Below are 27,797 nucleotides of genomic sequence, written 5' to 3'. Positions count from 1 at the left end.
TATGTACTTTTATTTTCAACCTTTCTTTTTTTTTTTTTTAAGATGAAGTCTTGCTCTGTCACCCAGGCTGAAGTGCAACGGCAATCCCAGCTCACTGCAACCTCTGCCTCCCGGATTCAAGTGATTATTCTGCTTCAGCCTCCTGAGTAGCTGGGATTACAAGCATGTGTCATCATGCTTGGATAATTTTTATATTTTTAGTAGAGATGGGGTTTCACCATATTGGCCAGGCTGGTCTCAAACTCCTGACCTCAAGTGAGCCACTCACCTCGGCCTCCCAAAGTGCTGGGATTACAGGTGTGAGCCACCACACCTGGCCTATTTTCAACCTTTCTGAAAACATTTATTGTTTCACTTGCTTGAGCTCAGCATGAAGGTGAATGTTGCCTAAGAATACTCTGAAATATTATTTCTTTTAATAGGTGAGTTAAGCCTATTTCAACATCTATTCATATGTCAAATAGATTAGCATTAGTTCTAACATAGTAACATTATGTTCCATTTTTGTTTTTATAGTTTTTTAAAAACAGTCACTATGTAGTCTGTTGTCTTTGTTGCTGTGAATAATTCTTTTCAAATGTCAATAGGTTTTCATTTTTGCTCTGTTACTTTTATAATAAAACTTTTAAAAATACCTCTAGTTTTCTATTATTCAATAAATGTCGATTAGTGCCTAGGAACAATGAAAAAATAAGCACACTTCCTCTTCCTCTCTTCCTCCTCTCTTCTACCAAAGAGAACATCTTTCTCTGAGTTTAATTTTGTATTATTAAAAATGCGTATGCTTCTATTACTTGGTTTTTCAGTCTTGAGTAATATTTTTTGACTCCCACTCACTACAGATGTAGCAATCAGTAACCTTAATCTTCCTCTCGCCTACTTTCCCCCTTCCTCCACCAGTATTTGTTCAGTGCAGTATTTGACAGTATACTGTCAGGACATGTCATTTTTATATTCTTTTCAATCACTCTAAAGTGTGGAATTATTTTTGCTTTAGTCTACATTACATATATTCAAAGTTTGCTTCCAGTCTTTTTTCTATAATGTCCTCAGTTATCTCTTAGTTGGCTGGCATCTATCCTCTGATTGTTTCTTCAAGAAAGATTCAAAGAATCAACATCCCCTGAATTATTTTGTGATCAAGGCAATCTGTAGTCTTTATGGATGAAGGATAATTTGGCTGGATTTGAATTCCATGTGTAACACTTTTTGTTTCCTTGGACATATTTTTTAAGTATTGCATGACCATCTTCTGACATTGAATATTGCTGCACAGAACTCTGAAATAATCCTGCTTCCCCTGCCCCTCAGTGACTTGATCATTTTGCTTAGTTATCTTTGAAGTTTAATAACTTTACTAGGACACATCTCCAGGTTGGCTCTCCTGCATTAATTTTCTCTGATACATGATATAAATTAATGTCTCTATTTCAAAAATTATGTTTTTGTCCCTTGCTGTGGTTTTGTTAATTGCCTATTCTTTGTACCCTTTCCATTTCATCTTTATTTCTCTGATACTTTGATCTGAGTTCTGCCCGCTCATGTTTCATCTCATTCTGTTATCTCACAATCTCATCCCTGTGTTCTTTTTCCCTTCAATCTTTCATTTTGAAAAATTGCAGAGCTACAGACATGTTGAAAGAATAATGCAATGAGTAGTCATATACCATATACTTCACATAGATTCACCAATTATTATTATTTTGCTATATGTGCTTTCACTGTCTCTATATTCACAAACAGTACATATATGCATTTTTCCAAATCATTTTTAAATAGATTGTAGACATCAGAACACTTCAACTATAAAAACTTTAGTCTGGGCTGGGCGCGGTGGCTCAAGCCTGTAATCCCAGCACTTTGGAAGGCCGAGACGGGTGGATCACGAGGTCAGGAGATCGAGACCATCCTGGCTAACACGGTGAAACCCCGTCTCTACTAAAAAAAAAAAAAAAATACAAAAAAAAATCTAGCCGGGTGAGGTGGTAGGTGCCTGTAGTACCAGCTACACGGGAGGCTGAGGCAGGAGAATGGCGTAAAAACCCGGAAGGCGGAGCTGGCAGTGAGCTGCGATCCGGCCACTGCAGTCCAGCCTGGGAGACAGAGCGAGACTCCGTCTCAAAAACAAAAACAAAAAAAAAAAAAAAAAAAAAAAAAAACTTTAGTCTGCATCTCCTAAAATAAAAACATTCCACTATATAACCCCTATCTTAGACCATTTGGTTTGCTAGAATAAATTGCCATAGACAGTGTAGCTTGTAAACAACAGAAAATTATTTCTCACAGTTCCAGAGGCTGAGAATTCCAAAATCAAGACACCCACAGATTCAGTGTCTGGTGAAGGCCTACTTTCTGGTTCACAGATGGTACCTTCTTGCTGTGCCCTTAGATGGTGGAGGGGGCAAGGCAGCTCTATGGGTCCTTTTTTGTAAGGCCACAAAACCCATTCATGAGAGTTCTGCCCCCATGACCTCATCACCTCCCAACACCCCCACCTCCCATCACATTGGTGATTAGGTTTCAACATATGAATCTCAGGGGGGCACAAGCAGTCAGACCATAGCAACCATAACACTAATTTAACAATAATTTTATAGTATCATCTAATATATAATCTATACTCAAATTTCCCCAATTACCTCCAAAAATGTTTTTAAATACTATTCCAACCCAGTATCCAATCATACATTGCATTTGCTTGTTATATCTCTTTATTCTCTCTTTTTTTTTTCTTTTTGAGATGGAGTCTTGCTATGTTGCCAGGCTGGAGTGCAGTGGTGAGATCTCAGCTTACTTCTACCTCCACTTCCCAGGTTCAAGCAATTCTCCTGCCTCAGCCTCCCAAGTAGCTGGGACTACAGACACACACCATAACACCCAGCTAATTTTTGTATTTTCAGTAGAGACGGAGTTTCACTATGTTGGCCAGGATGGTCTTGATTTCTTGACCTCATGATCCATCAGCCTCGGCCTCCCAAAGTGCTGGGATTACAGGCATGAGCCACCACGCCCAGCCTTTATTCTCTTTTAATCTAAACTAGATCTCCAACTTTTGTTATGACATTTACTTCTTTAAGAGTACATGCCAGGGTTTGCTTAGAGGAGGGCGGTTGAAGAGTGGCTCCTCTGTTTACAATACACCAAACAGGAATCTGGGGTCATTGTGACAAGGGGCACAAAACTTGTGTCCTCCCTACATGTGAAAAAAAGAGAGAGAGAGAATGCATGCCAGTTGTTTTATACAATATCCCATAGACTAGATTTGTCAGGTTGTTTCTTTATATTTCATTTGTTTATCTAGCACTTGTATTTCTGATAAATTGCCAGCTAGGTCCAAAGACTTGATAAGATTCAGATTAAACATTGCCTATAATGATGTTGTGAATTTCATATTGCATTCCATCAGGAGGCATATGAGTTTAGGCTGTCTTGATATCAGTAATTCCAAGTTTGACCACTTGGTTAAAATGGGTAACTGCCAGGTTTCTCCAATGTAAAGGTATATCTTCCCTCTATAATTACTCCATGTGGTGATACTTTATCACCATGAATATGCTATTCCCTAATTGCCTTTTACTCAAGGGTTTTCACATCTATTGATGATCCCTACCTAAACCAATTGCTATATTAGGGATTGCAAAATGGTAATTTAAAAAAATCTGTTAATATATTTCTGTTTTGTGGTCTTTCTTCATAAAAGCAATTACTGCATTCACTTTTTAAAATTGAATTGCCTAATGTTCGAACAGTTTTCAGCTGCTGTATGTCAATGTTTTTCTGGTAAGTATTCTTCAGTTGTTGGAAATGTTTGCCACTCTTTTCCTCCTTCACCTTATAGTGGATTTAATTTGATGCCATGTGTCACTCATTATTGAGTGGACAAGTGATTTGCATGAAGCTCCATTGGGGGGCAGGGCAAGGTATCCTTTTAGGATAGCTGGCTTCCTTCCACCACCATCAGCCATAGACACAGACTGCTTCATACAACTACTGCTCATCCATTTGACTTTTTGTGTAGCCCCATGTGGACAGTTAATGATGGTCGTAAATTATTTGCTACTCTTCCCATTTAGAGGTGGAGTCTATTTCTCCCATCCCTCAAATCTGGGACACTCTTAGTAAATTGCTTGACAAAATATAATGTGCTGAAAGTGACATTGTAGGGCTTCCATACTAGGTCATAAGATGCCTTGCAGCTTTGACTCAAGCCTTGTGGAACAATTGCTCTGGGGTCATCAGCTACCAGATAAGAAGTCTGACTACTCTGAGATCACGATGCAGATGACTAATTCTCAGCAACCATATGAGGACCCCAAGCAAAACCCATCTGCTGAACCTGTCATATCCCAGAACTGTGAAACAGAATAACAAATAGATGTTTAAAATCACCGAGTTTGGAGGTGGTTTGTTATACAGCAATGGATAGCTAAAACATCCACTTCTACGGGCCGTGTGAACCTGAGCGGGGTGTGAGCTGGCTTCTGCTGTCAGCCTTGCTCACCCAGTTCCCATAGCTGTTGTTACAAAGGAAGGAGATCTCTTTTGCATTTGAGGTTGCATCCTCCACCTGCAGGAGGTGTACATATTCCTAGAGCTTCCCGACATCCACCCCCTCTGCAACCTCTCTTTCTCCCTAGTGAGTGCTGGTTAATGGTGACACTGGCAGCCTTCTCACATATTCTGGAGTCTACAAATGATATGCGTCCCCTAGTTTCACCAAAAAATTATTGTCTGTGAAGTTTTCCCCATTTTCCTTGTTGCGTTTGAATGGTTTCCAGAAAAGGAAGGGAGAAATAGCCTCTTTCTTTCTTTCTTTCTGATTTGTTTGTTTTAGACAGCGTCTTGCTCCGTTACCCAGGCTGGATGCAGTGGTACAATCACAGTTCACTGCAGCCTCCACCTCCTGGGCTCAAGCAATCCTCCCACCTCAGCCTGCCAAGTAGCTAGGACTACAAGCATGCACCACCACACACAGCTGATTTTTAAAATTATTTTTTGTAGGGACAAGCCCTCACTATGTTGACCAGGCTGGTTTCAAATTCCTGAGCTTGCGTGATCCTCCCACCTCAGCCTCTCAAAGTGCTGGAATTACAGGCATGAGCGCCTGAGCCCAGCCATCCAGTCCTTTTTTTCTTTTTAGCATCAAGTTTCACTCTGTCACCCAGCCTAGAGTGCAGTGGCGCAATCATAGCTCACTGCAGCCCTGACCTCTCAAACTCCTGGGCTCAAGCGATCCTCTTGCCTCAGCCTTTTAAGTAGCTGGGGATATAGGTGCATGCCACCACACCTGGCTAATTTTTTATCTGTGTAGAGACTAGGCCTTATTATGTTTCCCAGGCTGGTCTGGAACTCCTGGACTCAAGCAATCCTCCTGCCTCAGCCTCCCAAAGTGCTGGGATTACAGGCATGAGCCACCATGTCCAGCCTCTACAGCCACATTTATACCATAAGTCATGACCATATTTTTTTAATGGCTACATTCTTTTAAATGGGCCATAACCAATCACCTATTAATAGATACTTAGGTTATTTCCAATAGTTCACTATTACAAAGCAATGCTGCAGTGAAAATCTCTTTACATAGATCCTCAAGCAATTATTTCTATAGGATAATTTTCTACAAGTAGAATTCTGGTGTCAAGAGCAATGGCTGATTGAAGGCTTTTTATGCCACTTCAGAATCTGGGAAAACAGCTCACTTTTGCCAGAGGTGACATAAAAATGTCCCTTAAGTAAATTTACTCAGCCACCACTACCCTCATGATTGTTTGGATGTTATGTTTGTTGTGTTGTTTGGTACAGCCTGTGAAAGAACGAGTCTAGGCCAGTTTGGAAAAAATATGCAATCACAGGAGCTTTTCCAGTCAAAGCTTTCAGGTCTCCAAAAGCAGGTTAACTCGGGAGACAGGATGAGGCAAAAGAAGGAGCAGGTCAGAAGAGCAGCTGGGGCGCGGAACCAGGCTGGGTGTGAATACCAATCGTACCACTCACTAGCCACGTGAATTGGGCAGATTATTTAACCACTCTAAGCCTTTTCCTAACCTATAAAATAAGGATAGAAATAGCATCATATCTCATAAGGCTATTATGAAGACTAAATAAGAAATGTGGGCATTTAGTGCTATAAATTTCCCTCTTAACACTGCCTTCGCTGTGTCCCAGAGATTCTGGTACGTTGTATCTTTGTTCTCATTAGTTTCAAATAACTTCTTGATTTCTCCCTTAATTTAATTATTTGCCCAAAAGTCATTCAGGAGGAGGTTGTTCAATTTCCATGTAAATGTATGGTTTTGAGCAATTTTCTTTGTATTCAATTCTATTTTTGTTGCATTGTTGTCCAAGAGTGTGAATGGCATTTTTTTTTTTTTTTTTTTTTGATGGGTGGAGAGTTCTATAGATGTCTACTAGGTCCATTCAGTCAAGTGTTGAGTTCAGGTCCTGAGTATCTTTGCTTTTGATTCATCTTGCTTTGGCGATCTGTCTAATACTGTCAGTGGGGTGTTGAAGTCTCCCTCTGTTATTGTGTGGGAGTCTTAAGTCTTTTCATGGGTCTCTCAGAACTTGCTTTATGCATTCATCCCCTCTGGAGGATGCAGCAACAAGGCATTATTTGCAGAGAGCAGCCCTCATCAGTCACTGAATCTGCCAGCACCTTGGTCTTAGACTTTCCAGCCTCCAGAATTATAAAAAATAAATTTCTATGATTTAATTTTAAAAAGAACTTGCTTTATGAATCTGGGTACTCCTGTGTTTGGTGCATCTATATTTAGCATAGTTAGGCCTTTTTGTTGATTTGAACTCTTTGCCATGATGTCATGCCCTTCTTTGTCTGTTTTCATCTTTGTTGGCTTACAGTCTGCTTTGTCTAAAATTAGGACTACAACCCCTGCTTTTTTCTGATTTCCATTTGCTTGGTAGATTTTTCTCCATCCCTTTATTTTAAGCCTATGGGTGCCATTGCATGTTAAATGGGTCTCTTGAAGACAGCATGCTGTTCGGCCTTGCTTCTTTATCCAGCTTGCCACTCTGTGCCTTTTACTTGGGGCATTTAGCCCATTTACATTCAAGGTAAAGGGGATACTTATACACTGCTGGTGGAAGTATACATTAGTTAAACCATTGTGGAAAATAGTGTGGTAATTTCTCAAAGAACTAAAAACAGAACTACCATTCAACTCAGCAATCTCATTACTGGGTATATACCCAAAGGAATATAAGTCATTCTGCCATAAAGACACATGCACACGTGTGTTCACTGCAGCACTATTCACAATAGCAAAGACATAGAATCAACCTAAATGCCCATCAACAGTAGGCTGGATACAGAAAATGTGGTACATATACACCATGGAATCTATGCAGCCATAAACAAGAATGAGATCATGTTCTCTGCAGGAACATAGATGGAGCTGGAGGCCAATATTCTTAGCAAGCTAATGCAGGAACAGAAAACCAAATACTGCATGTTCCCACTGATAAGTAGGAGCTAAATAATGAGAACTAATGGGCACAAAGAGGGAACAACAGACACTGGGGCCTACTTGAGGGAGGAGGGTGGAAAAAGGGAGAGAATCAGGAAAAACAACTACCAGAATTATCAGGTACTATGCTTAGTACCTGGGTGACAAAGTGGTTCGTGCACCAAACCCCCATAACACAAGTTGGCCTGTAACAACAAACCTGTACATGTACCCCTAAATCTAAAATAAGAGTTAAAAAGAAATGTGATTTAAATCACAGCATCCATCACACAGCATGTGCCCAGCAACTCCCAGGTATCATTAACATAATACCAAAAGATCTTCCTGTCCCCAAAATTGTATGAAATTAGAGTAGATTCAGAGGGGAGATGGGGAAAAGAATGGAGGGTGTCAGGTTCCTAGAAGAGATTTTTCCATTCTCTGCAAAGGCACATTGCTAGGAACAGAGCGAATGGGGAGGAGTGGGAGGAGGAGTAGCCAGGGCAAGAAACTGTGTTTTCTCAAAGGGAAAAACTCACAGTAGGAGGTGGAAGGATTTGGGGTTTCTGAGAAGAGGTGAGGAGGGAGAGTTGATAGAGACTACATGATTTAGAGTCCAGGTTATGAATGTGTTCATGGGAACTCTTCCCTTTGGATGTGCACAATCGGATCAATAGACACATGCCCAGACCCTACTCTTTAACAGATATTGGTCAATTCCTCGTCACCCTTTGGCACCAGGCAAGTGTGTAAAAAGCTAACTTCTTCCTTTGACTTTAAGGCCTCATGTACGGTTGCACAAGACATCTGTAGAGTGGCGTCCCTGGCATTGTGCAGTGCCCAACCTGAACAGGTGTACTTGGCAGCCCTGCATGGCCTCCACCCTCACGAGCTTCCATATTGCATTGTGTACCATCTGGCTACCTGTGGTCTTACACAGACCATCAGGTCCCTGAGAACAGGAACATGAATTATATCATTTTTGGTTTTTGGTTGTTTTTTTTTTTTCGCCTCCCATGGTGACTGGTACTCAGTTAGTGACCAATATTTCTCCCCTAGCCACTCTGTTCCCTTCTGATTAGCCCCAGAGAGAGGAAGCAGACTCCTTTGAGACTCAACCCTACCCTGTGGGAACACTCAGTCCAGGCATCACATCCAGTGCCCAGTCCTCTGCCTGCCCTCCCTTTGATACCAGCCCAACTCAAGCACCTGAAAATCATTAGCAGAGACTCTCAAAGGAAAAGGGGCTTCAAGTTCATGTCACCCAGGGCCACAGTATACGGCCCTGCAAGCTGTCCACCGCGCAAGCCCAGGGAGCACCCTTTTCTTGGATACGATGCAATATGTATGGATCCTGCCATCCAACCCATCCAAGCAGGATTCCAGAGACCTCAAGGCCATCCTTGGAGAGCTCTCATTTTCAGGTAGTTCCTTGCACCAAGCCAAAATCTGTCCCCACATCCACCCAACAGTGGTTCACACCCTGGTCCCTATTCTGCCCTCTGGAGTCCTACATACAAAGCCTAATCACCTGTTTCAGACCCCACCCAGGCCTCCTGGGTTCCAACCAAGCCAAGAGGCAATTGTGTTTCTGAAGGAGACCCCTCCCTTGTCCCCCCTCTGCAGTGGGGATAGATGGAAAGAGCAAGGCTTAGGATAACCTCACACATAGGTGGCCCTGCCCCTGGCATGCCCACCTCTCTCTGCTGCTGCTGCACACCTCAAGCCTGTCTCCCAGCCTGAAACACACAGGCCCAGTGCAAAAGTAAAGCAGTCAGGAAGTCAGGGAGAAAACACTGCATTCCTGCTTCCTTCTCAGCAAGTTTCCCAAGCAGTGGGCCTCCTCGGGCACAAAGCAATCTCCACGGCCAGGGTTCCCTCAGGATGCTCTTTGGGGAAAGAGCCTCCAAGCTTCCTGAGAGCCCACCCACCATCCCAGCTGGTTATTCCCTCTGACGGTAAGCATTCCAGGGAGTGTGGAGCAGCCACCACCAGTATTCCTCCCTGGGACTCATACAGTCCCAGTTTGGGGATAAGACAAAAGTTTCCCTGGGAGGATGCCAGGGAGGACACTGGCATCCTCTCAGCTCCCAGGAAAAGGGTCATGGACACATCCCCTCCTGGAGGCCAGTGACATTTGCCTGTCCCACACCCCCTTGGGCTATGCTACCTATATCCAGGAACCAAAGGCAACACCCAGCTCCTTTCACTGTCATGGGTTCTGGGGACAAATGATAACCCACTGGACACAGGCAGGACGCCTTTCCCCAACCAAGAAATTAAGGAATCAAGGGCTGAGCTGGGAACAGGAGCTGCAGGGAAGGAGATGGACTGGACCTGGATTCAGGTGGGCCCTGGGCAGGTCCCCAGGAACCGAATGCCTATGAGGCACACTCAGTGGAGGGCAAAGGGGAGAAATAAGCCCAGAAGCAGCAAAGTGACAAGAGAGGACTACGAGTAGCATCCAGGAATTCAGCAGAGGTCAGCGAGCTTGGGAGAGCTAGGGCAGGCAGATAAGGTTCTGGGCTGTTCCTCTTTGGGGCAACAGCCAGAGAAATAGCTCAGCTAGTTGCATAACCCTTCTATTTGCCCAGAGCTTTTGTCCAGAAACTCTCTGTCCTGAGAGGTGATTAAAGAAGACATTCAGCAAGAACTGCACAAGAAACGGAGTCAGCCGGAGAACAAGGAGTGGTCTTCCACTGCCTCACAGGAGGATGGAGGCCCACAACGCATCTGCCCCTTTCAACTTCACCCTGCCACCCAACTTTGGCAAGCGCCCCACAGACCTGGCACTGAGCATCATCCTGGTGTTCATGTTGTTCTTCGTTATGCTCTCGCTGGGCTGCACCATGGAGTTCAGCAAGATCAAGGCTCACTTATGGAAGCCTAAAGGACTGGCCATCGCCCTGGTGGCACAGTATGGCATCATGCCCCTTACGGCCTTTGTGCTGGGCAAGGTCTTCCAGTTGAACAACATTGAGGCACTGGCCATCCTGGTCTGTGGCTGCTCACCTGGAGGGAACCTGTCCAATGTCTTCAGTCTGGCCATGAAGGGGGACATGAATCTCAGGTAGGCCTGGGGATGAGGAGGGAACAGCCTGGGACAGGAGCTACATTAGAGATGTCACAATTGAGGGGAAGAGCTGGACTAAAGCCAGGAAGGAGTGAATGCAGGCTGGGTGGAGGCTAGGGCAGGGGGAGGCTGGCATTTATTGCCAAGAGCTTATGCTGGGATGGGGGCAGGAGTTGGGGTATGTCTGGTTTAAGCACCAAGCCAAAGGGACCATACTGGTCCAGGAAGCTCGTGGTGATCTCCTTGCTTCCAGAGGTGTCTCAAGGATTGTCTTAAAGGAGCATTGATTTAAGCGAAAGGAACCTCTGGAGAACTGCATCCACCTACAACAGTGGACAGGTTGCCTGCTTTGAGCCCAGAGATTTAAAAGGCAGTGTGATTCGTTCCAAACATCACCAGGAAGATCAAGGTGACTTGGAAACAAATGAGCACCTCAAATTCCTGCAAAGCAGGCAAGAATTTCCAAAAGGTCCTCCCAATTACCTGGTCATCTGAGATGTTTTCTCTTTAAAGTCCCTCATTCCCCATCAGATGCAGTGACATTTCCATGCAAAGGCACAACCAGGGAGATCCCAGCGTTTCCCAGCACCCACTCAGGATATGCCAGCCCCATCTCAGCCACCCTGGTAAGGGGAAGACAGCAGCACCCCCTAACGCCCTGCCCAAAGCATTATAAGCAGAAATCAGCAAGGGCTCGCTCCTGCAGACACAGTATGCAGGGGCTGGTTGATGCTCATCCTTGCAAACGGGGGGACTCTAGTCTTGAACATCTGCCAGAGGAGCTACTTCAGACCCGCTCCAGCTCCAGCAGCCTGTGCTGAAGCTAAAGAAAACTCACTAGCAGAAGCTCTTGCTTTTAGCGAAACCTCAGTCTCAAGCCAGTCCCTCTAACTTTTTACCATTAAGTTTAGTGTTTAATATACTTTTCTAATAGATTTCCTTTCAAGTTAAGGAATTTTCATTCTGTTGCTAGGAATTTTCATTCCGTTCATTCAAAATCATGCTAAATTTTTATTATGTAAGAACATTAAATTTTGTTGAATGACTTTTCTGTATCTACAAAATTATACCATTTCTTTAATCTAATAATACAGTAGTATGTATTAATAGATTATCTAATGTTAAGCCATTCTTATCTTGTTCAATTGTATTGCTTTTTTAAAGCACTGCTTGATTTATTTGCTAATATTTTATTATTTTTGCTTCTATGTTCATAAATAAGAGTGGCCCCCAATTTTCTTTTCCCATATCATTCTCCAGCGTTAGTTCCAAGATCATATCAACCTTATACAATAAATGGGGGCATGTTTCCACTTTTTATATTATCTGGATAGATTTGCATAATATTGCTGCAATCTGCACGTTGCATGTTTAGTAGAACACTACCGTAAGACAGTATAAATCATGTGGGGTTCTAGAAGATAGGTTTTGAACTGCTTATTAAATGTCTTAAATAATTCTAAGTTGAATCAGGTTTTTGGCTTCATATTGACTTGGTTTTGTAGGTTATATTTCTCATGAAATTGTCCATTTAAGTTAAAAATGAAAGTATGGCCGGGCGCGGTGGCTCAAGCCTGTAATCCCAGCACTTTGGGAGGCCGAGGCGGGCGGATCACGAGGTCAGGAGATCGAGACCATCCTGGCTAACACGGTGAAACCCCGTCTCTACTAAAAATACAAAAAACTAGCCGGGCGCGGTGGCGGGCGCCTGTAGTCCCAGCTACTCGGGAGGCTGAGGCAGGAGAATGGCGTAAACCCGGGAGGCGGAGCTTGCAGTGAGCTGAGATCCGGCCACTGCACTCCAGCCTGGGTGACAGAGCAAGACTCCGTCTCAAAAAAAAAAAAAAAAAAAAAAAAAAAAAAAATGAAAGTATGAAAATGTCTGTAGTTTATTTTATTACTTTTTAAAATCTTCATTGTCTCTGTAATTACGTTCCCTTTTTCACACTAACATCAATTTGTGCCATCTCTCTTTGCCCTGGTCTGTCTTGCCAGAGGTGTCTATTTAACTGGCCTTTAAGAAAAATAAGAAAAACAAACAAAAAAAACCCTACTTTTGGTTTTACTGATCCTCTCTAACAATTTACAAAACTTAAAAAATTTCTTCCTTTTCTTTGTATTGGGTTTTTCTCTTTCTAACCTCTTGAGTAAGGTGCTTAACTCATTAATTTTCAGTCTTTCTTCTTTTTCGATATAAATATGTAAGGCTATAAATTGCCCTTTAATAATTGCTTTATTTACTCCTGGCATGGTTTTTAAATTACTTTTTATTGAGATATAATTCACATACCATAAAATCCATTCTTTAAAAAGTACAATGCCTTGGTTTTTAGCATATTTCCAAGGCTGTGAAACTATCACCATTATCTAATTTCAGAACATTTTCAATACCCCAAAAAGGAACTCCATCCCATTTAGCAGGAGTCCCCATATTTCTCTCCCCTTCTAACCCTTGACAACCACTAATCTACTTTCTGTCTCTATGGATTTCACATAAATGGAAGCATTCAGTATGTGACCTTTTGTATCTATACTTCTTTCACTTAGCATAATATTTTCAAGGTTCATTCATGTGACAGCATGTCACAATACTTCATTTGTTTTTGTAATTGAATAATATCCCATTGTATGGATATAATACATTTTGCTCATCCATTCATTCAGCTGATGGACATATGGGTTGTTTCTACTTGTTGCCTAGTATGAATAATGTCTATGGAAGCTCACAGGCAAGTTTTTGTGTGAACGTGCTTTCTGTTCCCTTGGAATATATACCTAAGAGTAGAATTGCTGGGTTATACGGTGACTCTGTGTTTACATTTTTGAGAAACTGCCAAACTATTTTCCAAAGCACTATTTTACATTCCCACCAGCAGTGTATGAGGATTCCAAATTTTCCACATACCCTGCAACACTTGTTATTGTCCATCTTTTTAATTATAGCCATGCTAGTAGATATTAAGTGGTATCTCATAGTGGTTTTGATTTGCATTTTCCTAATAAGTAATGATGTTGAGCGTCTTTTCATGTGCTCATTGGCCATTTGTATATCTTCTTTGGGAAAACATCTCATTCAAATCCTTCGCCCATTTTTTACTTTTTTATTATTGCATTATCAGAGTTCTTCATATATTCTGAATACTAGACCCTTATCAGATATATGACTTGCAAATATTTTCTCCCATTCTCTGGTTGGCTTTTCACTTTCTTGATGGTGTCCTTTGAATCACAAGTTTTTAATATTAATAAAGTCTGATTCATCTGTTTTTTCTTTGGCTGTTTGTGCTTTAGACGTCATATATAAGAAACCATTGCCTAATCCCAAGTCCCCTCACCATGTTTTTTAAATATGTATTTTACTATTTTTATGTTCTAAATACTCTTTTTCCACCATGATTTCATATTTGATTGATGATATAATTAGAAAGTTCCCTTCCCCCCACCCCATGATCCTTTTATTATTGGTTGCTCAGTTTCAATGCTCCTCCCATCCCAGGTCTAAGACCTCAATTCTGGTCCCTCCCTCGGGCATGAAAGAGTGCCAAGACTAACACTCCACTCCCCTCGATAACCCCTCTATACAGTGAAACTGTTTGTTCGTTTGCTCGTATGTAGAGATAGGAGTCTTACTTTGTTGCCCAGGCTGGTCTCAAACTCCTGGCTTCAAACAATCCTCCCTCCTCGGCCCCCCAAAATGCTGGGATTATAAGCATAAGCCACTATGCCACACTTAAATGTTAATTTCTTACAAGCTCAAGTGTGTATTTGTTCATGGGGGTTGGGGAGTTCCTATTATCTAGTTCACAATTTTCTTTGAGGGACTCTCCTCACCTCTAACAGCTCTTATCCTTATGACATGTCTACCTATTGTTCTTGATAGCTACGCTCTGGAACCGTTGATATAGGCTGCTCTTGATGCATATTTAAGCCATATTCCATCTTTATGGAAATAATGAAAGAAGTGTAGATGGAGGGTGGGACTGTGGGGAGGAGGAGGGACACACTGAGTGTGGTTTTCCTAGGGTCTTGCCAAGCCCTCACCTCCCAACCACCTTCCCACTGGAATAAAAGTCAGAGTCATATATTTTTAATGTGAATGTCCATAAATCCAAGGAGATGCCCTATCAGCTTCCTTCTCAGTTGACCTTTCCGGAGGGCCTCTCCCTAGACAGGGTCCTGGGACTAACATATATAAGATTCCAAATGGAAAAGGAAATTGAACAAGTAGGATACATATTAGAGCTGGAAGGATATATTATTCAGGCTCTGAGTATCACACTCAATTTATTTTAAATAGTATCAGGAGGAACCAGAAAGTAAAGAGCATGAGAACACCAGAGTTGGGGACTGGAATACTATCCAAGATGCAAAGCAAGTCTGACCAAGTTATCTTGTCACTTACTCAACATGGGTATCTATTACTGCCTTCTCTACTACCCCACCATTATGGCCCTTCAATTATTCTGTTTCGTACTGCTTCACTATTTCTTTTACAGTCCTTTTAATCATGGTATCTGTTTACTGATTTTTCTTAGTAGGGTTTTTGGCTTCTGCCTGACCATCACTCCCATGCCACCCATCTCCAAAGACCAAGTGCCCTGTCATTGTGTCTCACACTCAGACTCCCCACAAGGTAAAATGTGCTGATATAGCTAATCGTTATTGTCTCCGTTGGACAAAGCCACTACAACCAGCCATTCCCTAGGCTCTAAACCAGACATTTAGTAACTGTGGGTCAGGTGCTATTCCCTGGTCCAGTGGGCTAATGATCAGAGTAATGGGATCACACAGTTAGCTTTCTACAAAATGGGCTTGGCATGGGGAAGGTGCTCAATGCAAAAAGGGTTCTATTACAGAGAAGGAGATCAGAATGGCTCCTTCCACAATGAAGCACACAGGGATTGAAGCAGTTGAACCAGCCTAAGTTCAAATCCTGCCTTGGCCACGTACTACCTTGTGTGATTTCGAGCAGGACACAACTCTTCTAGTCCCCAGCTTCCTTGTCAGCAAAAAGAAGATAGTATGCTTACTGCCTAATGATATGGGGGAAAGGAACTGAAGTCACATATGTCAAGCACTTAGCACAGTGACTGGCACTTAGCAGGCACTCAACAAAATAGTCTGTATTTATGGGCTCTCTTTCTCCCCTCTTCCCATGTCTCCCACCAGCATTGTGATGACCACCTGCTCCACCTTCTGTGCCCTTGGCATGATGCCTCTCCTCCTGTACCTCTACACCAGGGGGATCTATGATGGGGACCTGAAGGACAAGGTGCCCTATGGACGCATCATATTATCACTGGTCCCGGTTCTCATTCCTTGCACCATAGGGATCGTCCTCAAATCCAAACGGCCACAATACATGCGCTATGTCATCAAGGTAAGAACCTGGGGGCTTGACAAATTATGGCAAAAGAATAAAAACACCATATGCAACTACACGGTATAATCACTATATTAATAATAAACACATATATGCTCCTACTAGATGCTAAGTTTTATGCCACGCACTCTGAGGATTCATTGTCACCAGAGTCTGATGTTTGCACAAAGTGAAGTAACACATGAGGCCGGTGCAGTGGATCACACCTGTAATCCCAACACTTTGGGAAGCTGAGGTGGGTGGATCACTTGAGGTCAGAAGTTTGAGACCAGCCTGACCAACATGGCAAAACCCCATCTCTATTAAAAATACAAAAAAAAAAAAAAAAATTAAAAAATTAGCCAGGCATAGTAGCAAGTGCCTGTAATCCCAGCTACTCAGGAGGCTGAGGCAGCAGAATCGCTCGAACCAGGGAGGCGGGGGCTGCAGTGAGCTGAGATCGCGCCACTGCACTCCAGCCTGGGCCACAAAGCAAGACTCCATTTCTAAAAAGAAAAAAAAAAAAGAGAGAAGATCCAATTCCAGTGTACACACAAGTATTTGCAGAAGGCAAGGAGATGGGAACAGTGAGGGCGGGAGTGGTAAAGGAGGCTTCTTAAAAAGGAAGGGCTTGAGGCATTTAGGTAAACCTGGGGAGAAGGCTGAATAGAGGAGTTGAGAGGGCACCAAGGTCAAATTTGGCTGATGTGGCAAGAAGCTAGAGGAGAAAGGTAGTATACCCATTCCCAGCATTTCAGGAGAGGGATGGGGTGGGAAGCAGAGTGAATTAAGGCCACAAAGGTTTTGAGGAGCACTGTGGTCACAGACAGGGCATCATGCCACTGCCTTGTGTGCAGAAAAATCCCGGACTCTTAGAGTGCAGCTATGGTCTCTCCACCAACATTTTCAACGTTGGAGTTCAGTCTCTGCCAGCCTCCCGCTTGGCTCACTGTTCATCCCACAGAGCCAGGGGGTCATCCTGGTCCTCAGGAAGGACTCGGTCTCCTGACATCCTGTACTGTCTCTGCCCTTGCATCAATGCCTCTGGCCTGGTCTGTAAGGCATGCTGCTGAGAACCCCAAAGTTTGGCAGCAGCTTTGGGCCTGGAACAAAGAAGCCAAGAGTCCAGTTTTCAGGGGGGGTTTATTTTCACACTACTATTGTCTCAAGAGTAGTTTTGCCCTTTCCCTGTCCCAGTGCCATGGCCGCTTCCCGCCTGCTGGAGGACATGGAGGAATCATCCCTCCTCCTTTCCCTGGCCGGTCACCCCACCTCAGCATCATTCTCTCCACCCTTGTACTCAGAGACCTCCTTTTATTGATTATGCCCCTGATCCAGCAGCCTCCCCTCTCTCACTCTCATTTCTAAAACATCTCTGTATTGGTTCTTCACAGTCGGCTTGGACACAGACTCACATATCTCCTATCTTCAAAAAAACAGAACAAAAACTATCTCTCACTGGAATTTCTTGTGGAATCCACCTCCCATTCCACCTAATACCTCCCCCTTTGCTCCCCTTCCTAGCCAGGCTTCATGAAAAATCACCCTCACTCCTCTCTCTCTCTCTCTCTGTGTCAATCGCTGCCTCTCAGACATCTTCCATTTCCCCCATGCCACCACCAGAGCTTTCTCACGAGTGACCAGGCCCTCAGCCATTCGTTTCCATTATTTGAATCCCTCTCTTCTCTCCTCCTTGGTCTCCCATCCACCCAGCATCTTGATGACCACCTGCTCCACTTTCTCTGCCAAATCCAATGGACATTTCTCAATCCTTTCTTGACCTTCTAGCAGCATTGGACAGAATTGACCACTGCCGCCTCCTCAAAAGCCTTCTCTGTCAGCTTTAGTGACTCTAAGCTCTGCTGCTTTCCTCCTGCCTCTTGTGACCTCCTTCGGACTCCCTTATGAGTTCCTCTGGTCAAAGGCACTTCTCTGCATTCAGACCAAGCTTTCTGCCTTTCTCACCAGACCTCTCCTAGCCCAGGATCTGATCCCTCTCAGGTCTGCAATTACCATCTGCAAGCTGAGACTTTCAGAACAGCATCATCCGACCTCAACTCTCTCCTGACTCCAGAATCCATTTATTATCTACCGATCTTTCTATCTGAATATACCTCTGGCATTTAAAACTCAATATATGTTAAATAAGTCATCTCCTCCCCCTGTGTGGTTATCTCAGTCGGTGGCACTGTGTGTGTGCCCAATTGCCTCAACCGGAAACTGGAAGTCATTCTCAACGTTCCCTTCTCCCTCACCACTCACACCTATCTAATTAGTGACCGTCGATTCCACCTTCTGTTGCTGGAATCCATTCATTCCTCTCCATCCTTACCTCTCACTAGACAACTCAAATGGCCTTCTCATCCAACCTCCTCACCCAGTTTTAACCTGAGGGTGAAGATGTAAAGTACAAACTCTATCATGTGTCTCCACTGCTTAAAGCCTCTCATTGGCTCCTTCCCCCTAGGATAGAGTTTAAACTTCTTAATGTGGCACCAAATCAAATTGAGATTTGGTCTCAATTGACCTTACCAGTCTCAGCTCTTTTCTCTTTGCACATGCCCTTCCCTTCACCTGAAACACTCTTCTTCCCAATTCTCACCCCACTCACCATCTTTCACTGGGTCACTCCCACTCATCCTTTAAGTCTCAACACAAATAGCGCCTCCTCCAGGAAGCCTTCCTTAAACCTCTTAAGCCGGAGTAGGATGCTTGTTCTATTCATTCCCACAGCACCCAACACTCCAGCCAACCCCTGTAGAAATTATTATACTGCATTAAAAATGTTCATGTTTATTCCCCACTTATTTCTCAAGAAGCAAGACCATAAGGCTATGTCTTAATTAACACTGAATCCACAGCACCTATCACAGTGCCCCCATAGCCAATGCCTGAGAATAAATAAAGGAATGAAGGGCAAGTCCTGTCTGCTGCTCTTCCACACACCAGCAGAAAAACAACGTACACAGAGAAACATGTTTGTGTGCATCATTTCATTTCTTTAAGGTAGTTTGTAGGGTGCATAAGATTGCTTTTTTAAAAATCCTATACACCCACAAACGATCTTAAAGAAATGCATATAAAATATAAAGAATATTAAAATGTGAAGTGACCACTACTATCATTTAATGCTACTCTACCCTCCCGTTTTATAGGTGGGAAACTGGGGACCAGAATACCAAATCACAGTGCTAATGACAACTGATGCAAGAGCATGTCTCCTTTCTACTTCAGAGTAGCTTTAGAAGTGTTTCTCTGAGGTTGCAAAAAGTGGAATCTCAGATTTTAAAACTGGAGAAGCCTTTAAGATGAAGTTCAGTCTCCTGCCTTATTCTCAATTTGCAGATAGAGTAACTGAGGCCCGGAAAAGGTACTTGGCAGAGCCAGGATTATCTCAACCAGTCTCTGTTCCTGTTGTGTTGCACATCCACTACTCAATGCCAAAGAGGAAATGAAGTCAAAATGAAGCCAGAGAACATTAAAAGGGCTAAGAAATACCTTGGCTAGAAAGACAGAGACTAGTAATAAGGGACTACATAAAAGGTGATCTAAAAAACCCAGGCATGCCCTGGACCCATTTTGTCCCTGGCTAAACCTCCAGGGTTAAACAACCACAAAGTCAACAGCTACACTGATTTTCCTATTTTCCAAAACTGGAATCACTCCTGTGAGGATGCAGAGACGAACATGTGGGTCAAGCTGCAAAGGCTGAGGTTCCCTTGTTTCTATGGCTCTTTGAGGACTATGTTCATCCTTTGTCACCCTGTCCCATAAATAATACAGTGAGTGCCACACTGGAAAATGAACAAATGATTGTCCTGGCCTCTTTGCACACTTAACCCTCCTAGGACCTTGCAAATCAAAATAACCCAACTTTCAATAACTAGCTCTGGCAGCAGGTATCTGCTCACACTGGGTTCAACCAGTTGCATTCGCTGGTGGAAGGTCACATTTAGATATACCAAGATACGATTTCAGGGATGCTCATTTTGAAAGGCAATTCAAGAAATTAACTTAAGGCTATGTGGTTAGAAGGCTGATGAATCTGAGAATGACATAGTCCACAAGCCACTTTCACAAGCCATCCACTATTCTTTAATAAGGATCCCACCATTTCATTGACTCAACACTCTACTCATGCATTTCCCACACCTGCTGCTACTGATGAACTGACCCCTAACTCTCCTTTGTCTTATAGTTTCTGCCAACTTGTGGCTTCTGTTCCTCCCAGGCCTCTGTGTGTTTTGACACTTGTCCCTGCTATTGCTTCCCTCTCTGTAATCCTGCAAACTTCCTAAGTGAGAGAAACTGATTATTTCTACTACTCACCAGCCTGTGCAGGCCACCTTTGTGGGTAGCGTGTGGACATGTCATCTCATGTGTCACTGGTAAGCCAATGGATTGGCTGCTTATTAATGGACACTCATCCCAGTTGTGAGCAGGGCAATGAAGTCAGGTGGTACCAAACATGGTGGCCTATGGAGAAGCAACTACCGAGGGCCACTTGTCTCAGCAGGGGTTGTAGACAGGATAAATTTCCAGAGATGGCAGCGGTGAGAGTGATGAAACTCTAGAATGTTACATTCCTCCCCTTTGAGTAATAATAGGAGTTAGTTTAGTGAATGCTTCTTATATGCCAGGTCCTATGCTGTCAACCTCACTCAGGTTGAGTGACTCCCCAAAGCTTACACACCTGGAGACTAGCAGAGCCAGCTTTCCCACCTGGATCATATCAAAGTCTGTGCTCATAACCACAACTGTGCAGCCCCCAAGAGTCAGAGACCATGAGTGAGAGAATAAGAGTGAATGCCTATACAGAGGAATAGGGCTTCAGGATTCGTGGACAATTCCTGTAGCCCAGTGCCTCCTAAATTATCCACTACACTCTTGATGGAGACAAAAACTATTTGACTGTTGGGTGGAGGGCAAATTCGAAAGACAGAAATCCAAAAGGGGAAATCAACTAAAAATGCAAAGGTAAACTGAGAAGCTCATTAGCTAATAAGACTTTTAATAAAACTTGAAGCACATGGTTATTGAAGAGATGTGTGAAAGTCCTTCCTATGCTGGGATAGGACCACTAATTGGTATAGGTGATGTTTTATATGATCGTATCAGTTGCAACAAGCATTAAAAACAGAAACACAAAGCTGTGCAGCTGAAATGTGAGCAACACAAATGTTAAAATGTCATTAGGACATTATGAATGTACTTAATGCCACTGAACCGTGCACTCAAAAGTGATTAAAACGGCAAACTTTGCTATGCATATTTTACCACATTTTTTTAAATGTTACTAGGAAATATAAAATGCAACACATGTGAATGAACCAAAAAGTGAACCATCACATATAACTATTACAAAATAACATGGTATGTTTGAGAAACATTTGCAAAGGAGATAAAAGGGACAGTCTTAAATTTACACATACCTGTTTATCATTTTGGAGCATGCAATTCTCTAAAATGCACACTGGAAAGTACAAAGTGCACGGAGGTGCACTTTGAAAGGTTGCATCCTATGTTGCACAATGAAAAATCCTATAATTTCATTCAGAGTAGACCCGCGTAGTTTCCAATGATGTTGTTATTACCCAAGACATTTCTGAAAGTTATTTTGGGAACTTCCTTCATATTCAATTTGCAGATCACTCAAGAAAGTAGGTTTATCCCCTTATTATTAGACATCATTTTGGGTTTAAAACCGTATTTACGGGCTTGATCATTTACCTTGACCAGCTTTGTTTCAAATGACTCTTGGCAATTTCCAGAAGTCAAATTGATCCTAAAATGGATAAAATCCCTATCTGTAACAAAGGTATTTGAGACAAATATGTATGACAAGTTCTAATGAGTTTCAAAGTATGTGGAACAATGACAGTATTGTAGGAATGTGTATATAAGTTCCAAAAATACTTTGAAACTTTTAATATATGCATTTTGCAGGAGGCCTGAATAGCCTCATATAACACTTCACTCAGTTTGCTATCTAGAGATGTGTCAAAAGCAGAAACTGTGCTTGGTTGAGTTTGTAATAATCAAAGTGTTAATCAGCTGTCCCCAGGCTTCCTAGCTACTGATAAGAAATCTAAAAAGATGGGCTGGGTGCAGTGGCTCACACCTGTAATCCCGGCACTTTGGGAGGCCACGGCAGGAGGACCACCAGAGTCCGGGAGTTTAATACGAGCCTGGGCAACACAGTGAGACCCTGTCTCTAATATTAATAATTTAAAAAAAGAAATCCAAAAAGAAGATAAAGGTCTTTCATATTCCCTTCCACTCCATGTTTTATTGCAATGTTTCCCACTTCCAATTTCTACCTGTGCTTCCCTCCTCTCTGTTCCTTTCTATCCCCAACTCTTCTAATTGCCTTTTCTTCTTGTCTTCATTCCCAGGGAGGGATGATCATCATTCTCTTGTGCAGTGTGGCCGTCACAGTTCTCTCTGCCATCAATGTGGGCAAGAGCATCATGTTTGCCATGACACCACTCTTGATTGCCACCTCCTCCCTGATGCCTTTTATTGGCTTTCTGCTGGGTTATGTTCTCTCTGCTCTCTTCTGCCTCAATGGACGGTAGGTATTTTTTTTTTTTTTTAAGAAAGGGTCTCACTGTTTCCCAGGCTGGAGGGCAGTAGCACATTCTCGGTTCGCTGTAGCCTCAACCTCCTGGGCTTAAGTGATCCTCCTGCCTCAGTCCCCCAAGTAACTGGGACTACAGGCACAAGCCACCATGCCCAGCTGATTTATCTTTTCTAGCGATGGGGTTTTACCATGTTGCCCAGGCTAGTTTTGAACTGAGCTCAAGTAATCCGACTGCCTCAGCCTTCCAAAGTGCTAGGATTACAGACGTGAGCCACCACACACCTGGAGATAGTATTATTTTAGGTCCCACTGTCCCACGGGCTTCATTCTTGTCCTAGTCTTTCAGGAAAAGAATAACAAGCTAGGAACCTGAAACCTGGGCAAGGCATTTTCCTGGCAATATGTTCAGATGCACTAACTGGACAAGAGACTTGACTAACTGGCCAAGAGACTTGAAAAAAATTGAGGAAAGGTATTGAACGGATTAAAAAGCCAGACACTAAAGGTATCCAAACACCAATAGCAACAGCAAAGTACCCCTGTCTAGGGTCTAGATTCCATCTGCTGACAAACTCCTTGGTAGCGGCACTGGGACAAAGTTGCTCCCTCCAGTTCCTTCTGAGTGTATGTGGCATTTTCTTCACCAACACAGGTGCCGACGCACTGTCAGCATGGAGACCGGATGCCAAAATGTCCAATTGTGTTCCACCATCCTCAATGTGGCCTTTCCCCCTGAAGTCATTGGGCCACTTTTCTTCTTTCCCCTCCTCTACATGATTTTCCAGCTTGGAGAAGGGCTTCTCCTCATTGCCATGTTTCGGTGCTATGAGAAATTCAAGACTCCCAAGGGTGAGTACTGAATGATCCCCACTTCAAGTTCTGCTCCAGTATTGGACCTGAGCCTGCCAACAAGCAAGTTTCTAGTAGGGACTTTTTGGATAGGGCTTTAGCTTTTATCAAGCCACTAAGAACCAGGTAGCCCCAAGAAGCATCCAAGAAGCTTTAAAGATCCAAGGCTACTTCCATCAACTGCACTCCATTTCTTCCTTCTAGCTGGGAGAATGAAATTGTGGATGCAGTTTACCTCATGAAACTGAAGGAATTTGGGCTGCTTTGTCTCAGTAGGGAGACATCATAGGACAGAACTGCCTTGAACAACTGAGATTATTAGTTGTGTGAAAGACCTCTACTCACAAGAGTTGGGGAAGTTTCCATTTCTCAGGACTAGGCTCTCATCTCCTGGAACCAGGTCAGAGCCACAGCACCACTGGCACCCCCATATGAGGTAAAACATATGAAAGCATTGCAGCCTAATATAACCCAGAAGAAAAAAAAAAAAAAGATTCCTCAACTCCAGTTACACAGTAAAGGAAACTTAAGCATAAGATTGTTAAAACAGTGACTACCTCCATAATAAACTTGATTAATATGATTTATACTTTACTCTGATCACTATGGGGTTAACATAGCATCTCTTCTCTAAAATGCTCAGAGCATAACCTTTCAAAATAAAATTGAACCTCAAGACAGACCAGAGACCAGTGTCTTCCTCAAAGTGTACTTTAACACCAATTTAAAAAAAAAAAAAAAAAACCGGACATTCAAACATCCAAACCTACTTTATAACACACTTCATTGTAACGCTAAACATGAGTATATTCTTCCTAAGTACTTTCCAAATCCTTCAACTGTCCCTTCAAATCCATGAATTGAAGTCCCCTTCAAAACCTTGTCTAGACCCTAGGGACTGTGATTTACACCCTAGGAGAAATACACAACTTTCCCTGTTGGAATTTGTTACATTATACTAGCAAATACCGATTCTCTTTCCCTTTGCAATTAGCTAAGATGTAATTAGGTTGCCAAGCAGCCAACAGGAAACAAGTACAGGCTGACCATACTCTAGAATCATTTTTGAAGCTTTGGTTCAAAGCTACAGTGGAGTTGTGAAAAAGAATCTAGTCTGATGCTTACCTGAAACGAACGCATGAGATTTGCTGCCCTCTTACAAAAAGTGCACAGAAGTTTCTAGACCAACCAAGTTCCCAGATTTGAGGTTTTAGTGCCAGAAAGGCCTGGAGTGACCTCAAAGGACAATACTCTATGGATCTTTAGCTCTCAAGACTTATAAAGAACTTTCCTCACAATGTATCTCAGAAGACCCCAGTGGAAACACTAAATCAAAGCAACTTCTTTGGACCTAATGGCCCCAAGAAGCTATTCTCAGGGGAAAGAATCTGTCAAGTTTTTATACTTTTGATTCTTGTACCTTTCTATACAGATGGAAGCACTCTGTATAGGGAACTCTCCCATCTGTATAGAAAGGTGCAGGAATCAAAGCTATCTTCAAATTTGCATCACCACCTACACGATGGGCAAGAAAAGAGGCAGAACAATTGGGTGTTGGGGGGAAGAACTGGAAACTCTCTTGGTTAGACTCTCTCAAAGATCTTTCCTCCCTGCCTCCTCATTCCCTGAATGCGACACAGTCCTTGCATACATAAACTCATCTCCCCTGTTGTTTTACTGTTATGTACAGAGAAGTTAGAGGTGAAGTGATGATGAAGACTCAACAGTCTAATTCATTAAGACTTTTATTACTAGTACTACCATTAGGGAGATTGAAGGGAAAGTGAGTTTAAAGAGTAAACCACGGGAGAGATGACAGAGATGGAAAATATATACATAGCACACCCTAGGGCTGAGTTGGTATTCTTGTACTTTCCAGATTAAACAATGTTCATTGTTCACTCCTCTTGTTCTGTCTCTACATCTATGACCCTTAACTTTACAGATAAAACAAAAATGATCTACACTGCTGCCACAACTGAAGAAACAATTCCAGGAGCTCTGGGAAATGGCACCTACAAAGGCGAGGACTGCTCCCCTTGCACAGCCTAGCCCTTCCCCTGGTGGCCTGGATTCTGGTCCCAAAGCAATTCTGAAAGCCAGTCTGGTCAACTACAGAGAGCAGCAAAAACAACAGTCTTGCCTGAGTCTCTCTCCAGCATTTCCAGTACATCTATCAGAATCATCAAGCCTTGGCCGGGAACACAGACAGGGTGTCTGCCCAAGAAGCCTCAACTATCCCCAACTTAGAATTTGCTACTTATTTCAAAGACTTGTTCAGTGACTGGAAATTCTATGAAACCAGAAACCAAATCTGCCTCTTGCCAGGATCTCTGAAACAGTGCCTGATAAGCATCTTAAGTCACTCAATTCCTGAACTAATCAATATATATGTTTAACCCATTACTCAAATACCCAAATCCCATTCCAAGTTTTGTGACCCAAAAGAGAAATAAATAAATGCTCAAGAATGCTGTAGAATTAGACTTCAGAAGTTCTAATCTAAAAAATTCAGATCCCATTCCTTCCCTTTTGACATGATTGGGATGACGCTCCCAAAAAGTCAAATTTGACATCAAGTATGCAAAAGTGAACACAGTAAGATGCAATTAGGCAAAACAAACTCAAAAATAGCTAATGAAATGAAAAAACTGGGCAAATGCATCATGTTAGTAGAGGAGAAAAACCTTTGACAAGGAAAAACCAGGAAACAAATACATACAGTAACACAATGTCACCTAAGAATCTCTTTTTTAAGTTCAGTAGATATCTGGTTTTAACACAAAGCACCCCCAAAACTGGGTACAGCAAACTAAATGAGTGGTTTCCCAATTCAAAGAAAAATGTTCAAATACCTAGAATTCACAAATTTCAAACTGTCTCTAATAAAATTTAAACATTTTGCATATCATATGCAAATAAAGATCAAGTAAATGATTAACAACGAATATTAACACTTACAAAAAGTCAATCATGCTTAGTTACTTGGGATTTTTATCATTTTGTATGGTCAGGTACGAATGAAACCAAGACAATATAGTTTTCAGGTGTCAGTTTGGCAAATGTGCAGGACTAACAAATACTCCCAACACCAAAACGAGAATCACAGATTTGGGTCACTAACATCCTCTTAAAAAAGCAGTTTTTGAAAAGGCTACTATCATTTTTACTAATTATATCCATATATACCTAACTGTTCAAATTGTTTTCTCTATTATCTAACCAACATCATCTGCTAGGAGACTTGGTTACATACAAGTTATATAAGAACACATTTGTTTAGCTTCTGAAGATAGGGTTGGCCTCAAACTGCCCTTAGAAAGGAATAAACATGGCCAGACGCAGTAGTTCACACTCGTAATCCCAGCATTCTGGGAGGCCGAGGTGGGCAGTTCATGAGGTCAAGAGATGGAGACCATCCTGGCCAACATGGTGAAACCCCATCTCTACTAAAAACACAAAAATTAGCCAGGCATGGTGACACACGCCTGTAGTCCCAGCTACTCAGGAGGCTGAGGCAGAAGAATCGCTTGAACCCCAGAGACAGAGGCTGCAGTGAGCTGACAGAGCGCCACTGCGCTCCATCCAGCCTAGCGACAGAGCAAGATCCCGTCTCAAAAAAAAAAAAAAAAAAAAACAGTAAGGAATAAAGATGAAAGAAACAGAAAACAAAGGTTACACCGTGCCCTACAAAGGCAGGTCCTAAACCTTTCCTTAGGATTACATCCACACTCCTCATATCTCAAGCCTGGTTTTGCGAGTCCCTTTTTGAGACATAATCGTTATCTCCCTGCCATTTTTTCAAAAGAAGGAATTTATTGTATTCCCTAACACAAGATTAAAAGTAGCTTAAGTCTTGGCTGGGCACAGTGGCTCACTCCTGTAATCCCAACACTTGGGAGGCCAAGGTAGGCAGATAGATCATTTGAAGTTAGGAGTTCGAGACCAGCTTGGCCAACATGGTCAAACCTCGTCTCTACTAAAAATACAAAAATCAGCCAGACGTGGTGGTGGGCACCTGTAATTCCAGCTACTGGGAGGCTGAGACATGAGAATCACTTGAGACTGGGAAGTGCAGGTTGCAGTGAGTCACCACTGCACTCTAGCCTGGGTGACCAAGCAAGACCCTGTCTCAAGAAAAAAAAAAATTAAAAAAATAAAGACTGGCAGAGTAGTTCATGCCTGTAAACCTAGCACTTTGGGAGGCTGAGATGGGTTTATCACTTGAGGTCAGGAGTTTGAGACCAGCCTGGCCAACAGGATAAAACCCAGTCTCTACTAAAAATACAAAAAAAAAAAAATAGCTGGGCATGGGGGTGGGTGCCTGTAATCCCAGCTACCCGGGAGGCTGAGGTAAGAGAATCACTTGAACCCAGGAGGCAGAGGCTGCAGTGAGCCAAGACCGCCCAAACTGGGCAACAGAGTAAGACTCCATCTCAAAAAAAAAAAAAGTTTGTCTGATTATTTAGA

General features: G+C 42.7%; 1 protein-coding gene and 1 non-coding gene across 2 annotated transcripts; both read left to right on the top strand.

Moving 5' to 3' along the window:
* The first annotated feature begins 3,087 nt into the window (after positions 1 to 3,087).
* Positions 3,088 to 3,216, top strand: LOC114680027 (small nucleolar RNA SNORA11). The gene has a single exon (XR_003732103.1). It is a non-coding gene; the product is annotated as a small nucleolar RNA SNORA11 (small nucleolar RNA).
* Positions 3,217 to 9,592: 6,376 nt separating this feature from the next.
* On the top strand, positions 9,593 to 25,805 carry SLC10A1 (solute carrier family 10 member 1). The gene is made up of 5 exons (XM_001110268.5): positions 9,593 to 10,530; positions 15,703 to 15,913; positions 22,291 to 22,469; positions 23,131 to 23,327; positions 25,273 to 25,805. Exons 1-5 carry the CDS (start codon positions 10,175 to 10,177, stop codon positions 25,377 to 25,379), a joined length of 1,050 nt encoding a protein of 349 aa, XP_001110268.1. The 5' UTR covers positions 9,593 to 10,174; the 3' UTR covers positions 25,380 to 25,805.
* The last annotated feature ends 1,992 nt before the right edge of the window (positions 25,806 to 27,797 follow it).

This window comes from Macaca mulatta, chromosome 7 (assembly GCF_049350105.2).
Source record: "Macaca mulatta isolate MMU2019108-1 chromosome 7, T2T-MMU8v2.0, whole genome shotgun sequence".
Classification (NCBI taxonomy): Eukaryota; Metazoa; Chordata; class Mammalia; order Primates; family Cercopithecidae; genus Macaca; species Macaca mulatta.
This window is presented reverse-complemented; position numbering and strand designations above follow the sequence as displayed.

Excerpts from the sequence above, each read along its gene's own strand:
- SLC10A1 (XM_001110268.5), top strand. The coding sequence starts at position 10,175 with ATGGAGGCCCACAACGCATCTGCCCCTTTCAACTTCACCCTGCCACCC. Across the intron at positions 10,531-15,702 it reads AAGGGGGACATGAATCTCAG|CATTGTGATGACCACCTGCT; the intron begins GTAGGCCTGGGG and ends GTCTCCCACCAG. Across the intron at positions 22,470-23,130 it reads CTCTTCTGCCTCAATGGACG|GTGCCGACGCACTGTCAGCA; the intron begins GTAGGTATTTTT and ends TCACCAACACAG.